This window comes from Dermacentor variabilis, chromosome 2 (assembly GCF_050947875.1).
Source record: "Dermacentor variabilis isolate Ectoservices chromosome 2, ASM5094787v1, whole genome shotgun sequence".
In the NCBI taxonomy this organism is placed as follows: domain Eukaryota; kingdom Metazoa; phylum Arthropoda; class Arachnida; order Ixodida; family Ixodidae; genus Dermacentor; species Dermacentor variabilis.
Genome location: NC_134569.1, coordinates 21,391,473 through 21,409,273, shown reverse-complemented (window position 1 = coordinate 21,409,273; position 17,801 = coordinate 21,391,473). Strand labels below are relative to the sequence as shown.

At 46.7% G+C, this 17,801-nt stretch overlaps 1 protein-coding gene across 1 annotated transcript in view; it reads left to right on the top strand.

Annotated features, from left to right (window-relative positions):
- The window catches only part of CalpC (calpain C), a 99,156-nt gene that overhangs the window by 66,703 nt on the left and 14,652 nt on the right, over positions 1–17,801 (top strand). Inside the window, exons 5-9 of the mRNA XM_075679882.1 lie at positions 6,807–6,993; positions 10,664–10,738; positions 13,613–13,704; positions 16,554–16,631; positions 17,380–17,552. Of these exons, the coding sequence (XP_075535997.1) occupies positions 6,807–6,993; positions 10,664–10,738; positions 13,613–13,704; positions 16,554–16,631; positions 17,380–17,552 (605 nt within the window). The remainder of the gene's footprint in view (positions 1–6,806; positions 6,994–10,663; positions 10,739–13,612; positions 13,705–16,553; positions 16,632–17,379; positions 17,553–17,801) is intronic.

Genomic DNA, 17,801 nt, shown 5'->3' with positions numbered 1-17,801 from the left:
TATATATATAAGTGGTTTTGGCACGTAAAACCCCAAATATTATTATTATTATTATTCCGCGTTCGTATAAACACCTGCGTACGTCAGGCACAAAGACAAGACACACTGGTTCCGCGGACCGATATTCTGGCACTAGATATATATACAGATGATATTAACAAGAACGCAGGTCTCGCCTTGTTCGCCAAATGCAGTAAAATACTTTCGAGTGGTAGAATGCCACCACCGCCACCATGTAAACAATGGGCTTCCAGCTTATAAAAGCCTTCTCCGTTCCTCAAGTTAGCATGCGCAAGAATTGTACCACGTACGCCAGCGCTTTCCTCAGTGTGGTTCTACATGTCCCAAACTCTTGTTTCTAGCGATAGGTTCGACTGGTTCCCACCGCGCTCCAACTCTGTTTGCAGCGATGCGGGGCCCTCTCGACATTTGAGCCAGAGAATGCCTGTCCCAGCTGAACGTGCCAGCTGAATCTCGTGCAGGCCGCCATACTTATTTCGGGGCACTCCGTCTTATTAAATCAGTCACTGATATAATCTTACGGTGCATTCGGCTGGTCGCTTGTTGGCCTCCCGTTTATGGACGTTTTTTCTGTGTTCCTACTTTCTTTTGTCCGTGTCTCTGTCATTTGTTTATTTCCAATTTTTTTCCTATTTCTTTGTTTACTATCTTCTTTCTCCTCTTCTCCCCTTTTCATCCTCTCCTTCCGGAAGAGTGGGTAGGCGTTGTGCCCCTCTCGGTGTTAGTTGTCAACTTGCTCCTTCCCTGTTTCCTTTGTGTGCTTGTATGTTCCCGTACACAGCAACAACAACAACAACGACTACGACGACGACGACAACAACTATAACAATAATAATAGTGGCTTATGCCCATTACGGAGGACTGACCAAGAATAGGAGGAATTAATGTCTGTTAATTCTGTTACGTCGTTTTTGCGTTGTTCGCACCATTTCGTAATTATGGTATCATGGATAGGGACGCCCGAAACGTTGTGTCACGGCCGTTATCAGGTGGGCATGGGTGGGTAGTTCGCACTATGCCTCTAAGATATAGCAGGTGTAGCGACAAGTATAAATTTTGAATTGTCCTCGCGGCACACTGCGCCCTTTTGTCCAGTGGGGCCCCGTGGGTAACGGAGACGAAGTCGTTGCACGGCTTGCTGTATAGGGCCGTCCACGGGAACGCCGGAGTAGCGAGAGAAGGGTCCCGTTTCGAGAATCAGGGTCAGTTCGCTCGCCGCGGAGCTCGCCAGAGCCGAGTTTTATAGAGCGCCCTGGCCGTACGGAGTCATAGATCTATATGCCCGCGCTCGAAAAAAAGAAAAAGGGGGTGGGTGGGGGGGGGGGGTGTAGAGACGCTGTGGCGCTCGGCTGACCTCGTTCGCCCGGCGAGGAAAAGCCGCGACCAGCGCGCACACCCGCGGCAAACTCTTCTTCAGAAGCGTCTGAAGTTCGTGGGAAGGGCCAGCTCGTTCTTGTTTCGCCTCCCCACCTTCTCCGACCGCCTCACCTTGACCTTCGAGCGCGCGATCTTCGGCCGCTTCTAATTAGATCCGATCTCTTCGGTCGGTTCTTCCTTCGCCCGCGTTTGCTTCCCTCGTGGCCCAGTGATCGCGGAACGGCGCGCCCGCGTTGCTACATTTCGCCCTATTTCACCCGACGCGCGCCCGCCGTCGGCGAGCATTCGAGCAACCCAGGAGTGCTGCAGAGACGGGGTCGAAAGGGAAAACGCCTCCGATAGGACAAATTCTGGCCAGCGTGTTTGCCAATGGAACGACGACGCGCCTTCCCAGCGTACACCCACTTACCCTCATCTGCGCGGTCTCTTCAGTTTTCTACTTTCGCCATAGCAAAACCGTGCCACTTCTGTTATTCCTCTGTGCGTTTGTCTATTTCTTTATATATTGTTTTTCGAGTGAATGCTTGGCTAAGTCCAGGTGGGTCGATTGGGTTTATATTGGTGTGCGCTCGCAGATTCAAGACGACAGTAATTTTTGTACCAGGCAAAGAAAAATAAAAGTAAAAGAGCAAAAAAAGAAGCAAGACCACACCCGCATTAGAAGGTTAGAGAGCAGGTACAAACTGAACAATGATAGGCGTTCGAACACGGGGTCAGGTCACGCGGATATTGTGCTTTACCGCCCCGCATTTGACTCTCGTGAATGGCTGCCGATTTCTACTTCGGCGCAAGCTCGGCTTTCGTTTGACCTATGCCAACGACCTCGAGCCATTCTCATAAGATATTGTCTTTAGACAGCTTCCTGTCATTTTGTCGAATGGGAGAAGCATGAAAAGCATCGATGACAAGAAAACATTATTGCGTGGTGCCCTAGAAAACTAGGAGTATTTGCAAAATAAGCTGAATGCGGACGTTTAGGATGAACGAATATTATTATGAACAGAATATAACAAAACAGTTGTCTTCTTTTTCTTTTAGTCTGGTGGCTGTACTTTTCCTCAATATAATGCTGCTGCTTCAGTAACCCATGTAGGTGTTTTACATTAACTGAGTCCCACGTGTCGCAAAAGAAAAACCATTCTCGTAGCAATTATAAGCAAAAAAAAAACCTTTTCCTTCATATTACTGTTCTATCCCTGCTCTGTGCTCGCGGGCACCTGGAGTGTCAGCTCGCGTGACCGTGACCATGACCGTGAAAGCAGCGCTCGCGCTGAACACGAGCGCTGCTTTCCGGGCTAGTCCCAGATACACGGCGTTCCAACGGCGCACCGGAGCCTCCTCCGTGGGCGAGCGTTACGTTCCCGCGTGGTATGCCGTCGAGCCGGGTCCTGGTACGTCAATCTCGCCGTCGCTACCGCTGCTCGTGGCTCCACTGCCTGTCGTGTCTATGCAGCATCTGCGTACTCGTTACGATAATAGTGCTCGCCGCGCAGTCTATCTATGTGTATCCCTCGTGCGAGGATCCTTCGTGTTGGGATTTCACGACGAGCCTATACAGGTCACTCAACTACACCGCGAGTCCATGCGACAACTTCTACCACTTCGTCTGCGACGGCTGGAAGTCTAGCCATGGTCCCAATGAATTCGTCTTCTCCGAGCTCCAAGCCATGGTGGCGCATGCAGCCGTCAACAGTTTGTTGCGTGTGGGCCACGCACCATCGTTGCGACAGACGGCTGTGCAAAAGGCAGCAGTCATGTTCAAGACCTGCGTCCAGGTGCTCATGAATCGCGTGGACAACACAGAGAGCCTCAAAAGTTTCCTGCGGTCGCTAGACCTGCTCGCGCCACGGCCGGAGACATTGGACGTTTTGGACGTCATAGTGGGGCTGGCACTCGATTGGAACATACCTGTCTTTCTTCAGATGTCCGTCGAGCATGACGCCGCCATGGACGGCATGCAGACACTGTACTTTTCTAGGAGTCGTCACCTCATGGACTGGTTCCTTCGCAGAAGCCGCATGGATGGCTGGGCGTTGTACAACTACGTTGTTTCCTGCTCACAGTTAGTCGATTATCAGTTCAATCCAGAGGCGCTCATATTCTACGAGAACTACATCATGTCGTCACTCGGAGCGCTGACCGAAGCCGCTCACGTCACCCACACAGTAAAAATCGCAGACTTGGAGAATCACACCCCGGGCATTTTGTCCTCCGAGTGGCTAGATGTCATCAACAGGCACCTACCCGAAGCTGCTCTTCTGAAGGGTTCGGACACGATCCGCATAGCTGACGTCGGTTATTTCCGCGTTGTGAGCGAGACCATCCTGGACGACAGGCGCAGACGTAACGGACATCTCCTGCTTTACGTTGCATGGTTTGTGATTCAGTTTCTTGGACCATTCGCCTCCTTGTCGCTGGTCACGCCAAGCTTCGCCAGCCTCAAGGACGCCAGGAATTATATCTTCTTCCGATGCTTCGAGGAGCTCAACCATCTGATGCCGTACGCATTCGGGGCCCCATTTGCTGTGGAGAGCGTTCCCGTCAAGGCTCGCGACGACGTGCTCACCATGGTCCTGCTTGTCAAGAACGCGCTCAAGGATTCTTTCCTCACGAGCAAGTGGATGGACAACGCGACGCGGAACATCGCTATACTCAAGTTGCACACCATGCGAACCATCGTTGCCTACCCTGACATGGTTATCAACTCTCTCGATGACTACTATGCTTACACACCTGATTCAAGTCCAGTGTTTCTCGATTCGCGCATGCGCGCCTGGTACGTGACCATGCGCATCCGGAAGGACAGACTGTGGAAGCCACGCACGTTCGACTATGACTTCAGGTTGACCGATGTGAATGCCTTCTACCAGCCCCTAACAAACACCATGATCATACCAGCAGGCATCATCAACAGCCCATTTTACAGCGCCAAGTACCCTGTCAGCGTCAACTTCGGCGGCCTGGGTCATGTGATTGCGCACGAGATTGTGCACGGCTTCGATGACGACAGCATTAGGGAACCCAAGAACGGCCTGTCGCGCGACTGGTGGACCATGGACGCCCGCGCACAGTACGAGCAGCGCGTGCGCTGCCTCAAGCGCATGTACTTCCCACTTGGGCTGAACACGCACGACCGCAGCGCCATCATGTCCGAGGACATCGCAGACTCCGTGGGTCTCGCGCAGGCGCAAAAGGCGTATCACTCGCTGCGCCACAAGAACGCCGTCGTCAGCCGCGATGCGCCGCTCATGAGCCGCTTCACCCAGGATCAGGCGTTCTACGTGATGAGCTGCTTCAAGTGGTGCTCGAACCGCAGGGAGGCCGGCCGCGGATACTCGGTCGACGAACTGCGCTGCAACGTTCCCCTCAAGAACATTCCTGACTTTGCCAGGGCGTTCAGTTGCCGCCGAAATGACCCCATGAACCCAGCGCACAAGTGCAAGTTCTGGTGATATATTGCGTCGTCTGGCATCCTCAATATTTTTTTTTGTCGAGTTTGTCTCACCGTGTTCAGTATAGCGACTCGGTATTTCAATTTTCTGACTGTATGTACAGGAATTTACCTTATTAGTGTTATAACTTAAGCATTTTAATACGGATGCATTTATATCTATTCGATGTTTGATAGTCTTAGCGGCACGTAACTGTCGTTAATAAATGCTAGCTACATTGAGTACATGTGAATACAAATAGATTAGAACTAAGGCATGTAGCTTTACTATACGTTGAGTTGATTCCACCAACGACGACAGTGTAAAAAATCGTCGGCCCTTCCACTCCGTGTAGATGAATGATAAGCGAAGCTTGTCTCTTTGTATAACTAACCGTCCCCTTGTGATTAGCGAAGTGTGCATTGTGTGGATACGACTGAAATCAATAAAGACAAGTTGTCTGTGAAACACATGTTTATGAAACATCGGAAACTTCACCGATAAATTTTTTGCAAGTGAGCAGAGTAGCCTTGTGATCGCTGCGGTATACTGCAAGTAGTTCGGTCATCTCGATGTCACACATGTCGTTTGCAAATGTGAAATCTATACACGTACGTCTTATAGTGGTGGGTACGTTCACCTGAGTGCAACACCGAAGTGAAAAGCGTTCAAACATGAATGTAATCAGCCACTGTCGTTCTGGTTAGGAAATGTCCACGTTGAAGTCTTGTAGCCTCTGCTTTACAGGCGTATGAGCCATTAAATTTTTGGTTGCTTACTGAGGTCTGAGCTATTGGATTTTTACGAACAGACATGGACCTTCAGGCTTGACATAGACAAGCTTCGTTGGTAAAACGAAACTGCTGCATCTGATTAAGCTGCGACAGGGTGTTACTCTGGTTCGCAATCGCAGCTGCAGACTCACCGCGTAGAAAGTATTCTTTATGTAGCCGAGGGCCACCAGATGCACTATTCTACGCTTGAGATGCAGTTTAGCAACTCAGAGTACTAGAAGTAAGTGGAACACTAACTTTAGCGTATAAGTGTGCATTCATACGAGCCGAGCGACGCGTATGTGTTGATCGAGTATTTATGAAGAACCCAGGTTGAATGATAGAAGTTCATATTGAATTGTGCAACTTTATGACGGCTGTCACAATCCGCTTTTGAACGATTTCTCACGTTGGCGGCGTTAGAATTCTTTTCGCGTTTTTCCTCCCTTCGTGCACTTGTCGCAACCGGAGCGGTTACCGATATACTTCAAATCGCCTCCACCTCCACCCCTTCACTACCTTCACGGTAAGCACATTCCGCTGCAAGGTAGACAACGATAACACTGCACTGGTTCTTGCAACGCGTTCTTATGAGGCAGCAGCCATCTTGCTCTGAGGACAAGCGAACGAGCGAGAGGAACAAGGTTGAGCGTGTTCTTGTCGGATGCGCGGCCCACAGTCCTTGCCTTGTAAACACATTCTTCATTCCAGCAGGCATTCTACCACCCCGTGTCTACCATAATACATTATGAACATAATGAATACAGAACTATACATAATGAACAACTGCATAAATGCGGTATGACAGGCAAAGACATAAAACAGCACTGCGAAACGCTATCGACATTGCACCCAAGTGGGTAAATTTGTTCGCTACCGAACCCGCACGAGTTGAGTTCATATTCAAAGTTGCCACGGGACTCTCTTTTTTTAATTTTTTCACGTGTTCCTGTAGGAGTGTGGGTCGACAGATAGTCTTAGTTCAGCAGGAAAGTGCATATGCTCAAGGTCCTGCTAGGTTGCAGCCTGTAGGCCCTGCTGACCTGGATTACAAGGCACTTCAGCGACAGCCAGCAACGACAGCCTTCAGACGACTTCGTGGGCATGGGACATATTCTGACCTGCATGACAGAGTGGCGACAGGCTCCCGCTGTAACACGTGCGAGCGCTACTCACGACCGCTAACGTTCGCGTTTGCGTGCAGGCTGTACGGATCATACGAAGCACTGAAGTACGGCAGCAGCGTGGACGGCTTGGCCGACCTCACGGGCGGCGTGACGGAGACGCTCAACATACGCGAGGACCCGAGCGGCTGTGCGCGAACGCTGGCCGGATCGCTGCTCGCTCGCACCACTCTCGTCACGGCGGTCGTACAGCAACAGCACACGCAGGTGAGTGCCGTAAGTGCGCCTCGCTGATATGAATACATTTGCACTAAGCTCAGCATTTCCCCATGCGGACGCAATTATTACGCAACTTTCAGTTGAGTAAAATAAGAAGTTGCCTATTCACTTGCACTTGCTCTCTTTAAGAAAGGAAAGCGACAGCCTTTGCGCACAGGTTCTCCGCACGTGGCTCAAATAGCCACATTAATATTGTTTGCATTGTACGAATCTCTGCTAAAATAGAGCAGCACATTTCTCTTCAGTTATCACCGTGCTTGAAGCACAATGACTCACTCTGCCATGGATGTGGTAAATGCACTGCTCCGGTGAGCAGAGCCTGCTTTTCCTCACTGTATCGGGGCTCGTTCAATAGGCGGCGGTTTCTGTCTATTTAGTCTGTCTTTCACTTTTATTTTTTTCTCTTCTTTTTTCGTCGAGAGCAAAAAAGAAATATCTAGACGTATACGCAGAAGATACATTAGCATGTCTGTATAATCTCCGTTAAGCGTTACGTGCATTGCTCCACTGGAGTGGTTTATTTGATTCCGCTCAGCTGTGGCAAGTGCTATATTGGGCAAACTGGGCGCTGCGTCAACGACCGAATGAGAGAGCACGCAAATATTTTAAAGAAGAATACGACTGCGCACTTGTCTGCGCATTGCAGGTCTTGCCCCGACTTTGAACCACTGTTTTTAATGTCAGGATCCTAGGCAGAAGCAAGAACAAAACCGCACGTGTACTGTTGGAGGCCTATATACTATATCCAAACCACTGGTCCAGCCTGCGTGAGTCAAACTACTGTTGCGCTTTATGATTCGGAATTGAGATTGCTAAGCATTAAAAAAGAATTGATAACAATACCTTCGGCTGACTGGCGTTCTTTGAGTGTTTTATGCGTTTGCGCATGTGTATGTTTGTGTATATATCGGATGCTCTGCTTTCGTAATAAACAGTTGTAAACGTAGCGCTCGTCTCTCCTTTTTTTTTCTCTTTCTGTTTTGTATTCTATTTATTTTGTATGTATTGGACAAGATTGCAATATCTGTTGTGCTAAATTTGCTGCCTACATCGATATGACAGCTATAATGACACTGCTGCTGAATTTTCTAAGTTGCCTTTAATTTTTTTCACTTCGTGACTAGTTCGCACAAAGGACGCGTCCCCGCTAACGCAGGGATAGGTAGGCCACTCGGAAAGACTCATAATAAGAAATGCATGGCATTAGGGGAATAGAATCCTTACATGACTCTATTACATGATTCCGTGTGCGTACACGAACGGCATCCGTCCGAAGTATTACGTGCGCAGGACATGTCACAAAGCTCCGATTATTTGTGCAATGCATTGCACTGAGCATAAGAAATTGCCCAGTTACCAGCCTATACGGTGGGGAACCACTGTCCAAAGTTTAAAACCAAAAGTCTGAAATAGTGCTCGTCGTTCCTGCCAATTGGCAGTTTTCATGAAATCGAGTGTCTACGGGCGATACGAGTAAAAATGAACTGAATGCGATTGTAACACCTCCGGTTAAGTTACCGCGCCACAACTTCACTTTACTGTAACAAAACCGAGACAAAAAAATTGTTTTCGTACCGTGTCACGGCCGGAGCAGTCGCGACTTCCGAACGACTGCAAGATCATCACCAAGTAGATTACATGTAATCCATTGCCAGTTTCGGGACGCTATAGCCCGCACAATTCAATTTTATAAGTGCAAGTGAACAGAGAATGGAAATAACGATGGCAGTCCCTCGTTCCAATTTTCGCGATGGTTTCTTTCTACCGCTCTCGGGGATTCGTGTCAGCCAAACTTTCCTGGTTAAACGATGACAACGTGGACTCGCAGGTTCACGAGTCCGGAGGGCGGAGCGTCTCACCTTACGTAACCCTGCGTCAAACTCGATCCAGGCAGGGTGAAAGGTACAAAAGAAAAACGCAGTCGGGTCTTACGATCATCCTTGTTTCACCCGCCTCTGGCCGCATTCGGAGCACGCTTCCTTCGAGCGCACGAGGAAGCGACGCGTCGCTGGTCGGCCGCCGTGATCGGTGAAACGAAGTGGACCCGGCACGCGAGGGGCGCCTGGCTTCATTCAGTGCGCGGCTTCCTTCGCGCTGGCCGGCCAGTGCTGCCGTCGCCGGGTCGCATGTTTTAGTCATGATTCCGCGAACGGAAGCAATCGAGGCAGAAGGCATCCGTGGCGTGTAAGCAATACGGGGTTGAGCAGAGCTCGCCGGCATGGAAAACATTCGCGCGGTTCGGCGTTCCCCTTGAAAGGGATGATCGCTGCACGTGCCCACTACGTGATGGGTCTTATTTATTCTTCTTCGTCCTGGTTTCTTACTACCATTACGCGTACCAGCCGCATGTTGCGTGGCGTTTTTCCTTTTCCCCCTCTATTTCGTGCTAGAACAACTGTTTACCAGCTAGATGTCTGTATTTCAAAATATAAGTTTGCTGTTTGAAATACACTTAACTTTGTGCAGTTTTTGTTACCGCAAGTCTCCAATTTTACGTTCCTACCGTGACGAACAGAGTGAAAAATAATGCATTTCAATAAAGCTTATTTTCTTAACAATAAAGCTTATTTTCTTAACAATAAAGTTTAGTTCCTTACAATAAAGTTTATTTCCTTCTTTTTTTCGATCCGCTGTCTGCACAAGCGCTGAACAGGTGGAGTTTTATAAACAGCAAACTCCGCAGAGTGGTAAGGTGCCTTTTCGGGAACACTTTTTAGCTCCGACCGTGACTTTACGAGGCCAGTGCGAAAGTCGCCGAATTTGTCGCAAGGGCCTGTCCTGTTGCTCCAATGGAGATCCTGGCGCTTCATATTTCGAGAGCATGACAAGCCCTTTTCAAACTCGAAAACTTTCCGAGCGTTGGGGCGTGGAACGAGACGCAGAGCTGACCTGATCGGTACGTTTTGCAACAGCAGAAGCAAAGCTTCCAAACAGGACACACAAGCGTCCTAAATGGCCTCGTTTATTCCTACTCGTTGGGGCTTGCTTGGAAACGCCGCTGCTGATACTGTGTACAGTACGAGCTGCACTGCAAATAGTCAGCAGTGCTGGCTACGGGCGCTGTGATGCAACGGCTTTTAACACGCTCGGCGTGCATAAGACAATTCTGATAGGAGTATACATGCTACGTGCAGGTTATACGTGTTTAGATGTTTGATGTAAACAACACACATTCACGGAGGCAGTTAAGAAATTTCAGCAAATGGTTTTGTTAAATAAAAAGAACGAAAAGGAAATATTCTGCGACAGAGTTTCTTCAATACGAGGGGCCTTGTGAACACAATCGATTGAGCGCTTTGCAATAACACAGCGAACGCGGCAACAATGACAGGATTTGTCCAAGTCGTAGGAAAATCAGCGGCAGAAGTTCGGCGATTGATTCATAAATTCAGTTTTAACTCCTTCGGTTTCACGGCTTCAAGTAAACCATTGCAACACACAACTGTCGGATCCTCGATACCAAGAAGTTTAAACGTTGCCTGAAGAACGTGGAAAAGATGAAAGGCCAATTGAGTCACTGAGGATTAGGCGTCGTTTTATTGTGAAAACAGGCTCTAGCGCTTACTACCGGAATGCTTGACAAATAAACGGCTCTATACACATTTCTTTAGTGCAACAACCTCTTGATTTCCTTCTTGTCTCGTTTTTTTTTTTTCAGTCACGGACGTCACCAGAGAAGATGGCCAATGGAATCTGCCTCGGCACAAACTACAGGATACTCGCATTCCAGAAGGTAAACACCGCAAGATAAGTTTCTTTTCCTACCAATGCCAGACACAAAACAGATACTGCGTCTGGAATGTCACTCGCTTGATTCCCTTTGTATCAACTGCAGAGACATAATCCACAGCTGTATTGTGATATTGCTACAACACCGCAGTATACTGGGTGTTCAAAATCAAGCTTTATGGTTTTCTCAAAATAGGCACTGGCAGGCACGCGAAGACCACCTATGCCAATAAGTCATGTGGCCAGAGGGGCACAAAGTGAGATGATAATTATCGCTGTCACCAGACCAATTAACTAAAATTGAGAAATTAACTCTTTATTGACTGCAGTAAGTGTGTATGTTTCTATTCAAAAGTTAGAGGCAATCGTGTTTCTACACAGTTACACTTGGAGGAATTCTTCTAGCATGTCTGTGCGCCGAGATATCCGATTCCAAATTTTAATTGTTCACATGATTACGCATGCAAGAGAGTGAGGATCGGCGCAAAGCTCCTCCCTGATGTAACGCGGCTGTTGCGTGCGGCGTTTAGTCTTGACAACAGGGTGGAGGCATAGGCAAAAATGATTACTGTTCCCCTTCCCCTCCTGGCTGGCGAAATCAAGATATAACAGTCGTGCAGTTGTTGCTCTTGATTTCAGTCAAATTTACAGTACTTGGAAATAAGCAGTCACTTTATTTGCGTAGCCCAGGCAAGGACCATGCCCGCTCGTCTAGTCCTTATTACGCACGCGCACTTCCCTCCGGCTTCTCCGCTCGCGCCATTGTCTCGGCATGGCAGCTGCCGCCATCGTTACAAGCTGCGCTATCCCGTGTTATGACAGGAGTTCCGTGTTTTTCGATCTTTTATTTCGCCAGCCGAGAGGGGAAAGGAGACAGCTATATTTGCCAATATCTCCGCCCTGTTGTCAGACTAAACTCCGCACGTAACAGCTGCGTCACATCAGGGAGGAGCTTTGCGTCGATCCTCACTCTCTTGCATGCGTGACCATGCGAACGACAATTAAAATTTAGAGTCGGATATCTCGGCGCACAGACAGGCTAGAAGAATTCCTCCAAGTGTAACTGTGTAGAAACACGATTGCCTCTAACTTTTGAATAGAAACATACACACTTACTGCAGTCAATAAAGAGTTAATTTCTGAATTTTAGTTAATTGGTCTGGTGACAGCGATAATTATCATCTCACTTTGTGCCCCTCTGGCCACATAACTTATTTGCACAGGTGGTCTTTGCATGCCTCCCAGTGCCTAATTTTAAGAAAACCATAAAGCTTAATTTTGAAAACCCTGTAGTTATTCTGTGTCGCCAAACTATATATATATATATATATATATATATATATGAAATTTTTCACCGCCTGGGGTTCTTTAACGTGCACCTAAATCTAAGCACACGGGTGTTTTCGCATTTCGCCCCCATCGAAATGCGGCCGCCGTGGCCGGGATTCGATCCCGTGACCTCGTGCTCAGCAGCCCAACACCATAGCCACTGAGCAACCACGGCGGGTGATATATATATATATATACATATATATATATATATATATATATATATATATATATATATATATATATATATATATATATATTTCAGTAGCATCAAACTCCTGCTTTTGCTACAATCAGGTGGGTCACAATTTTTTCCCTTTCACAAATCTTCATCCCCCTTGCGGCCTTTGGCAGAACTGACTTGGCGTATTTAAAGGCGTTTATCCGGGGTTCGGTCCCCCGGAGCAGGACGAATTTTCTTCAACTGGGAAATGCGTGTGTGTTCCCTTTGTAGCTTCTTGCTGGAGTCGAGTGGATGACAATTTTTTTCTTTCATGAATCTTTGTTCACGTTGCGAGCTTCTGTGGCGACTCGTGCCTGCCCTATACAGGGGAAAGGGCTCCATCCAATCAGCGCGCTGGACTGAACAGTCACGTTACGCAACATGGCCCCTGATATGCCAAATCCGACTTTGCGGTTTTCAGCAAATAGGCGCACTAGTATTCTCATTTTCGTTTATTTTGTGGGTTTAAGGAGATGCAGGCGCTTGCACGAGGTGCCTATTGTTCTCGAACCCAGGCTGCACCGTGCTGCATGAGGTATTTTGGAATGAAGAATTGTCATGGTGATTGTGGAAAGGGAGCAATCATTTAAACTTAGGTTTTGAAGTATTCCTAAAAGTTGCCGAAGATCACAGAGCGTGAAAACTTCAGAACGCTATGCTTGCGGCTCTTTATCCCTAGCAAAATAGGTTATTAATTTCTGATCTCTGCAGCAATTGGGGCCTCAAAAATTAGCAATGTAGGTGCTTGAATTACATAGATAAATCTTTTAGTCAGTAACACATATTTTACTTGAGTATGACTATTCAAGGATTGACATTGCAGACTGCCGAATTTAATACTTTATTTTATCCTCTTTAAACTCTGCGATTGGTGCAGTTTGTACATCTTTGTTTTCGTTGTGCTTACATAGATAGCTGTTATAAATACGGAGTTCCAGTAAATATAATTCTTCCAGCATTTTTATTTTAAACATGTTAGGAACTGAATGGGGTTTGATTTAATGACTCCAATTTAACGTTATATCTTTTTGCAGCCAATTATTTCGCAGCTTACTTGATCCAGCAGAAGCATGGTACAGCACTTTATAGGTTCTCCCCGCACTCGGTAAGATATATAGTAGTCGATGTCGAAGCAAAGTTATCTCGTAAAGGCGCTTACTCGATTACAATGCTCCCGCATATCGTATATTTCCGATATTCTTAAGTCGTATTGTTGGCGCACGCTGCTGCATGCTTCTAAAGAATTACTTAGAAATGCACGCATTGTGCTTAATTCTCCGTGACACGCTATTTCATGGTTCCCCCCTCCCCCCCTTCCTCCCGCAGGTGACCACGGCGGGAGGCGAACAGGTGCAGCTCGTGAAGCTGAGGAATCCCTTCGGTGTCGGAGCAGACTACATCGGCAGCTGGTCGTTAGAGTAAGCGGAGACACTGGATGCTGCAGATTCGTACTTGCAACTGTTTTGTGCCTAACTAATGCGACATGTTTAGGTAATACTTAAAATACGCGTCATTGAAAAAAAAAAGAACTTCTTGCTGATTTGGCTGTGATGAAAGGAATGGGAGTCTGTGAGACCAAGCGCTTCTCTGTGGTGTCTTTCAAGAGGAGAGTGCAACCGCATGCAGAACAAAACCACACTCAGAATAGAACAAACCAAAGCGCTCTCTTCTTTTTTTTTTTGGGGGGGGGGGGTTGAACAAGTGCTTCAGTAGGGATTTAATTTACTGTATACTATATTTATGTATTTATTGTTTCGTAAACAGCTATATATCGCCTAAAGCCCACAACGTGCAAGTTAACTAGTCGTTGTATCAAAGCGCAGGTCAAAACAAACTATCGTAAGACTAACGCTTACCTCGGATGCTCCCATCTAAATAAGTGGTCGCTGAGAAATCGTTTTTCTCGGCATTTAATGCGCGAATTTAGATAAGGATTGCGGCAGTTAAAGGAGAAAATTAAGATGTACAGACTGTTGGGTGCAGACATACTACTGCTCGTGTTTCTTATTTTTTATTTTATTGCCTAAAACCAGAACATTTCTAAGAAATACAATGCGTTTAAGTTTACAGTTCTGTAATTTCGCAATGAAAACATTGATCGCAACACTGAAGTTTATAAATTAATTGTTCAAATGGACAATCCTGATGTATTAGTACATCGCCCAGACCAGTGGCTTTAACAAAACGACTTTAACAGGACTCGTGTAAACAAAGTAGTGATTTCGCATTAGGTGACATACTACATTTGCCCAACTTAGGCACACTGGTAGGCACTGTTAATGAAGTTGCGATATTTGTTTTTGGTGCGCTATTGCTGATTTGTAAACTTGGCACTTCAATAATTTTATAACTTACCAAGGTGCGGTAATAATTATTTTTAAATTCAGGGCCTAAATCAAAATTTTGTTTGCATCATTAGTTAGAAGTTAATTTTCTCTTTTAAATGAAATTTTATTCGTTTCACCGTTCTTGCTTGATGGGAGTTTCACGTGTATTTCGATAAGAATGTCGCACTTGGGCACCGAGTGACAGCTTTCTACTAAGCGCTATGAGCACTTCATGTCAAGTTTCAGGTCACTGCCAGTGCTTCCTGCCGGATGTGCCCCGTCTGCGCATGCCTCAGGACATACTGGCATAATTTATGGATCATTATCGCCCTTTACCGGAAAGATCGGCCAGCGCAACGGAATTAAAGGGCACCAAAGCAAATAACGCAATGGAACGAAACGTATAGGATGAATTCATTGAGTTCCAAAACGTTTGTGGGACTTAGAGTATTGCTCCATAACACTTCGGTTGGACTTTATAGCCTATCGACGGAAAATAAGCGCACAGGAAGACACACATGAACAGCCGAGAAAGACACAGGACAGGCGCTATCTTTCTCTTCGTGTCTTTCTCGGCTGTTCGTGTGTGTCTTCCCGTACGCTTATTTTCCGTCGATATGCAGTGCGTTATCTAGCCCGTCTACAGGTGTTGTCAAACTAGCTTTTAGACTAGATGTAGATATAGCGTATGCATAAAGACTTGAACAGAAAATAAATCTTGTGAGCCGCAGTTCATTTAGGATGTTCAGAAACTGAGCAAGAAAAATTGGCAGCTCTTTAGAGAACCGAAAAACGTGATTATGTCCGAGCAAAACTGCTGTGGACAAAAAGAAGAGAAAAAGAAACAGGAAAACGAAAACAGAAAAGAAGATACTACCACAATAGCCAAAATTCGTCTGTATTTTGATACTAATAGGGAACTGTAACGTGGGATTGGTGAGTTAAATACGAACGAAAAAAAAAAGCAGTGAAGGGAAAGCAAGCATCGGCAGGAACCACTTGTGCGTATGTAAAAAAATACGAAAAATGAGAACAACGATATCATCAGTTGTTTGGGCGAGCTAGTTAAAATTGCCAATGCCATTATTGTATAACAGCTACGAAACTAGGAAGTGTTTCATAAACTGGTTGATCTCGAAGAAATTAGTTTCATGGCTACACTGCCAGAGAAGTGAGGGCTTTGCAAGTAATGCGCAAGAAAAAGGAAATACTGAAGACGAAATGCGCTGACTATTAAACATATAGAAATCGACGGAGGTGTCCTCTGAAAGCTTTGCACAGCATATGCATTGCGCCGTTACTTCAAAGGATGCTTACACGAAACAAAAAGTTGATTATCATCTAGCGACAAATAATAAAAAATGAAGAAATACAAGCTGCTGACAAAAAAAAAGAACATAGTAAGTTGCCATTGTTCAGTTCCTTCTTTAACTTCTTTCGTAAAATAGCAACACGTAACGTGAGTGCCCGTACTGCAGCTGACCCTTCAAAAGTTCTGAATTTGTTATTGTCACTTCGCACAAAAACATGCACATGCCAAAATAGAAAAACAATCAGTGATTAATATTCCCAGATAGACCACCAGCAGCACATTTCATTATAAAGTGAAATATTAAGTGTAAAACGAATCAAAGACGAGGCAGAACTTGCCATGAAACGCGAACTGGAAAACAGTTAGGCGAACTCGCATACTTTGAACCTGTTAGGTGTCGTGTATGTCCTTTCCGTCGTTCGTTCTTATGCCTCATTCGCATATTTCACTTCACCATGTACAAGAAACTAGCCCCAACCTTAAGCCTTTATCTTGAAGTTGAACGCTGTAGTGGCGCTATGTAAAAGAAAAAATAATGGACAACTACACACATTACGTGGTCAGTGTAGAGTCACAAGTCGTTTTATATCACCGGTTTATTATGCTTCTTGATTTTTGCTCACACCAGATCCCAGGAGTGGGACAAGGTTCCGCCGGAGGAGCAGGAAAGGCTGAACTACAAGAGCCCCGCGGAAGGAGAGTTTTGGTGAGTACGAGGACCGTGGGGGCAGACCGCGTTAGCTGGGTGGTGAATGTACCGCTGGCGAATGCTATAGGCACAGCAGAAGTGTACTTAGTGGTCATGTCAGCGATTTCAGGAGCTGCATCAGTACATTGCATAAACGCTATCATACCATGGGGACTTGCGGTGACAAACCTGATTTATATTGCTCTTCATTCTAATTTTGACCAACATTTCGTTCGCGACGTTTGTTTTCCCTCAGAATCCCTTCCTTTTCTTTCCTACCGAGCTATGTTTTTTTTTTCCCTCTCGTACATCGTCGATATTAACTTTGTACAGGTGTATGGGTCACCATCTCAGTTTCCCTTGAAACGTGCCATGTTTCTCGTTGTGTCAAAAAATATATTATTGCTCCGTGCGTCTTTCCGAGCGGGGGATAGGGAGAGGTCGCACGAAACAACTCCAGTTCGCTAAATGACGGGTGGTGCTGCTTGTTCAACGGAAAGTGCACAACTACGTACAATAAAAACGGCGCTCGCTCGCTTAGGTTCTTTTCCAAGTTTTTGCTCTTTATTCGCCATAACTCAGCCTGTAGAGAGACCCAAAGTTCACGCTGCTAGGTACAACGATGCTAAAACGAAGTAGCCAATGTCTTGTTCCTCCCGTGTTCGTGGTTCAGTCAGTGGTGATGTAGTGTAGTAATTTGAGCCAACGGATTTACTTCGCTATTTACCAGCGAGTGACATTTATCGTCCTTGCTTCTTCATGGCAGGATGTCTTACCAGGACTTCATGAAGACGTTCACCTCTCTCGAAGTGGCTCACCTGGACAGTGAGACGAGTCGCGACGAGCTCAGCCTACGCGACAAGACGCCCTGGCAGATGAAGGTCTGGAAGGGCCACTGGCAAAAGGGCGTCACCGCCGGCGGATGCCGGAATAACACCGGTGAGTGCTCTGCAAAGCCCCACGTCGCCTTTCCGCTCCACCAATCCCTTCTCAGCTTTGCTGAAGACCTGCGTGTCTGTTCGGTTCGGGCAGACGGCAGCGCAGAAGGCGGTGATGCCAGGCGAGCCAACGTTCGTTTGTACTCCACAAATAAACAAAGGAACAAACGGTAAAGAAAGAAAAGGCGTCTGTTGTGTCACACTGTCTCCTCAAGGTGGCTCTAAATTTTCTTTCCGCTCGTCGCTTTGC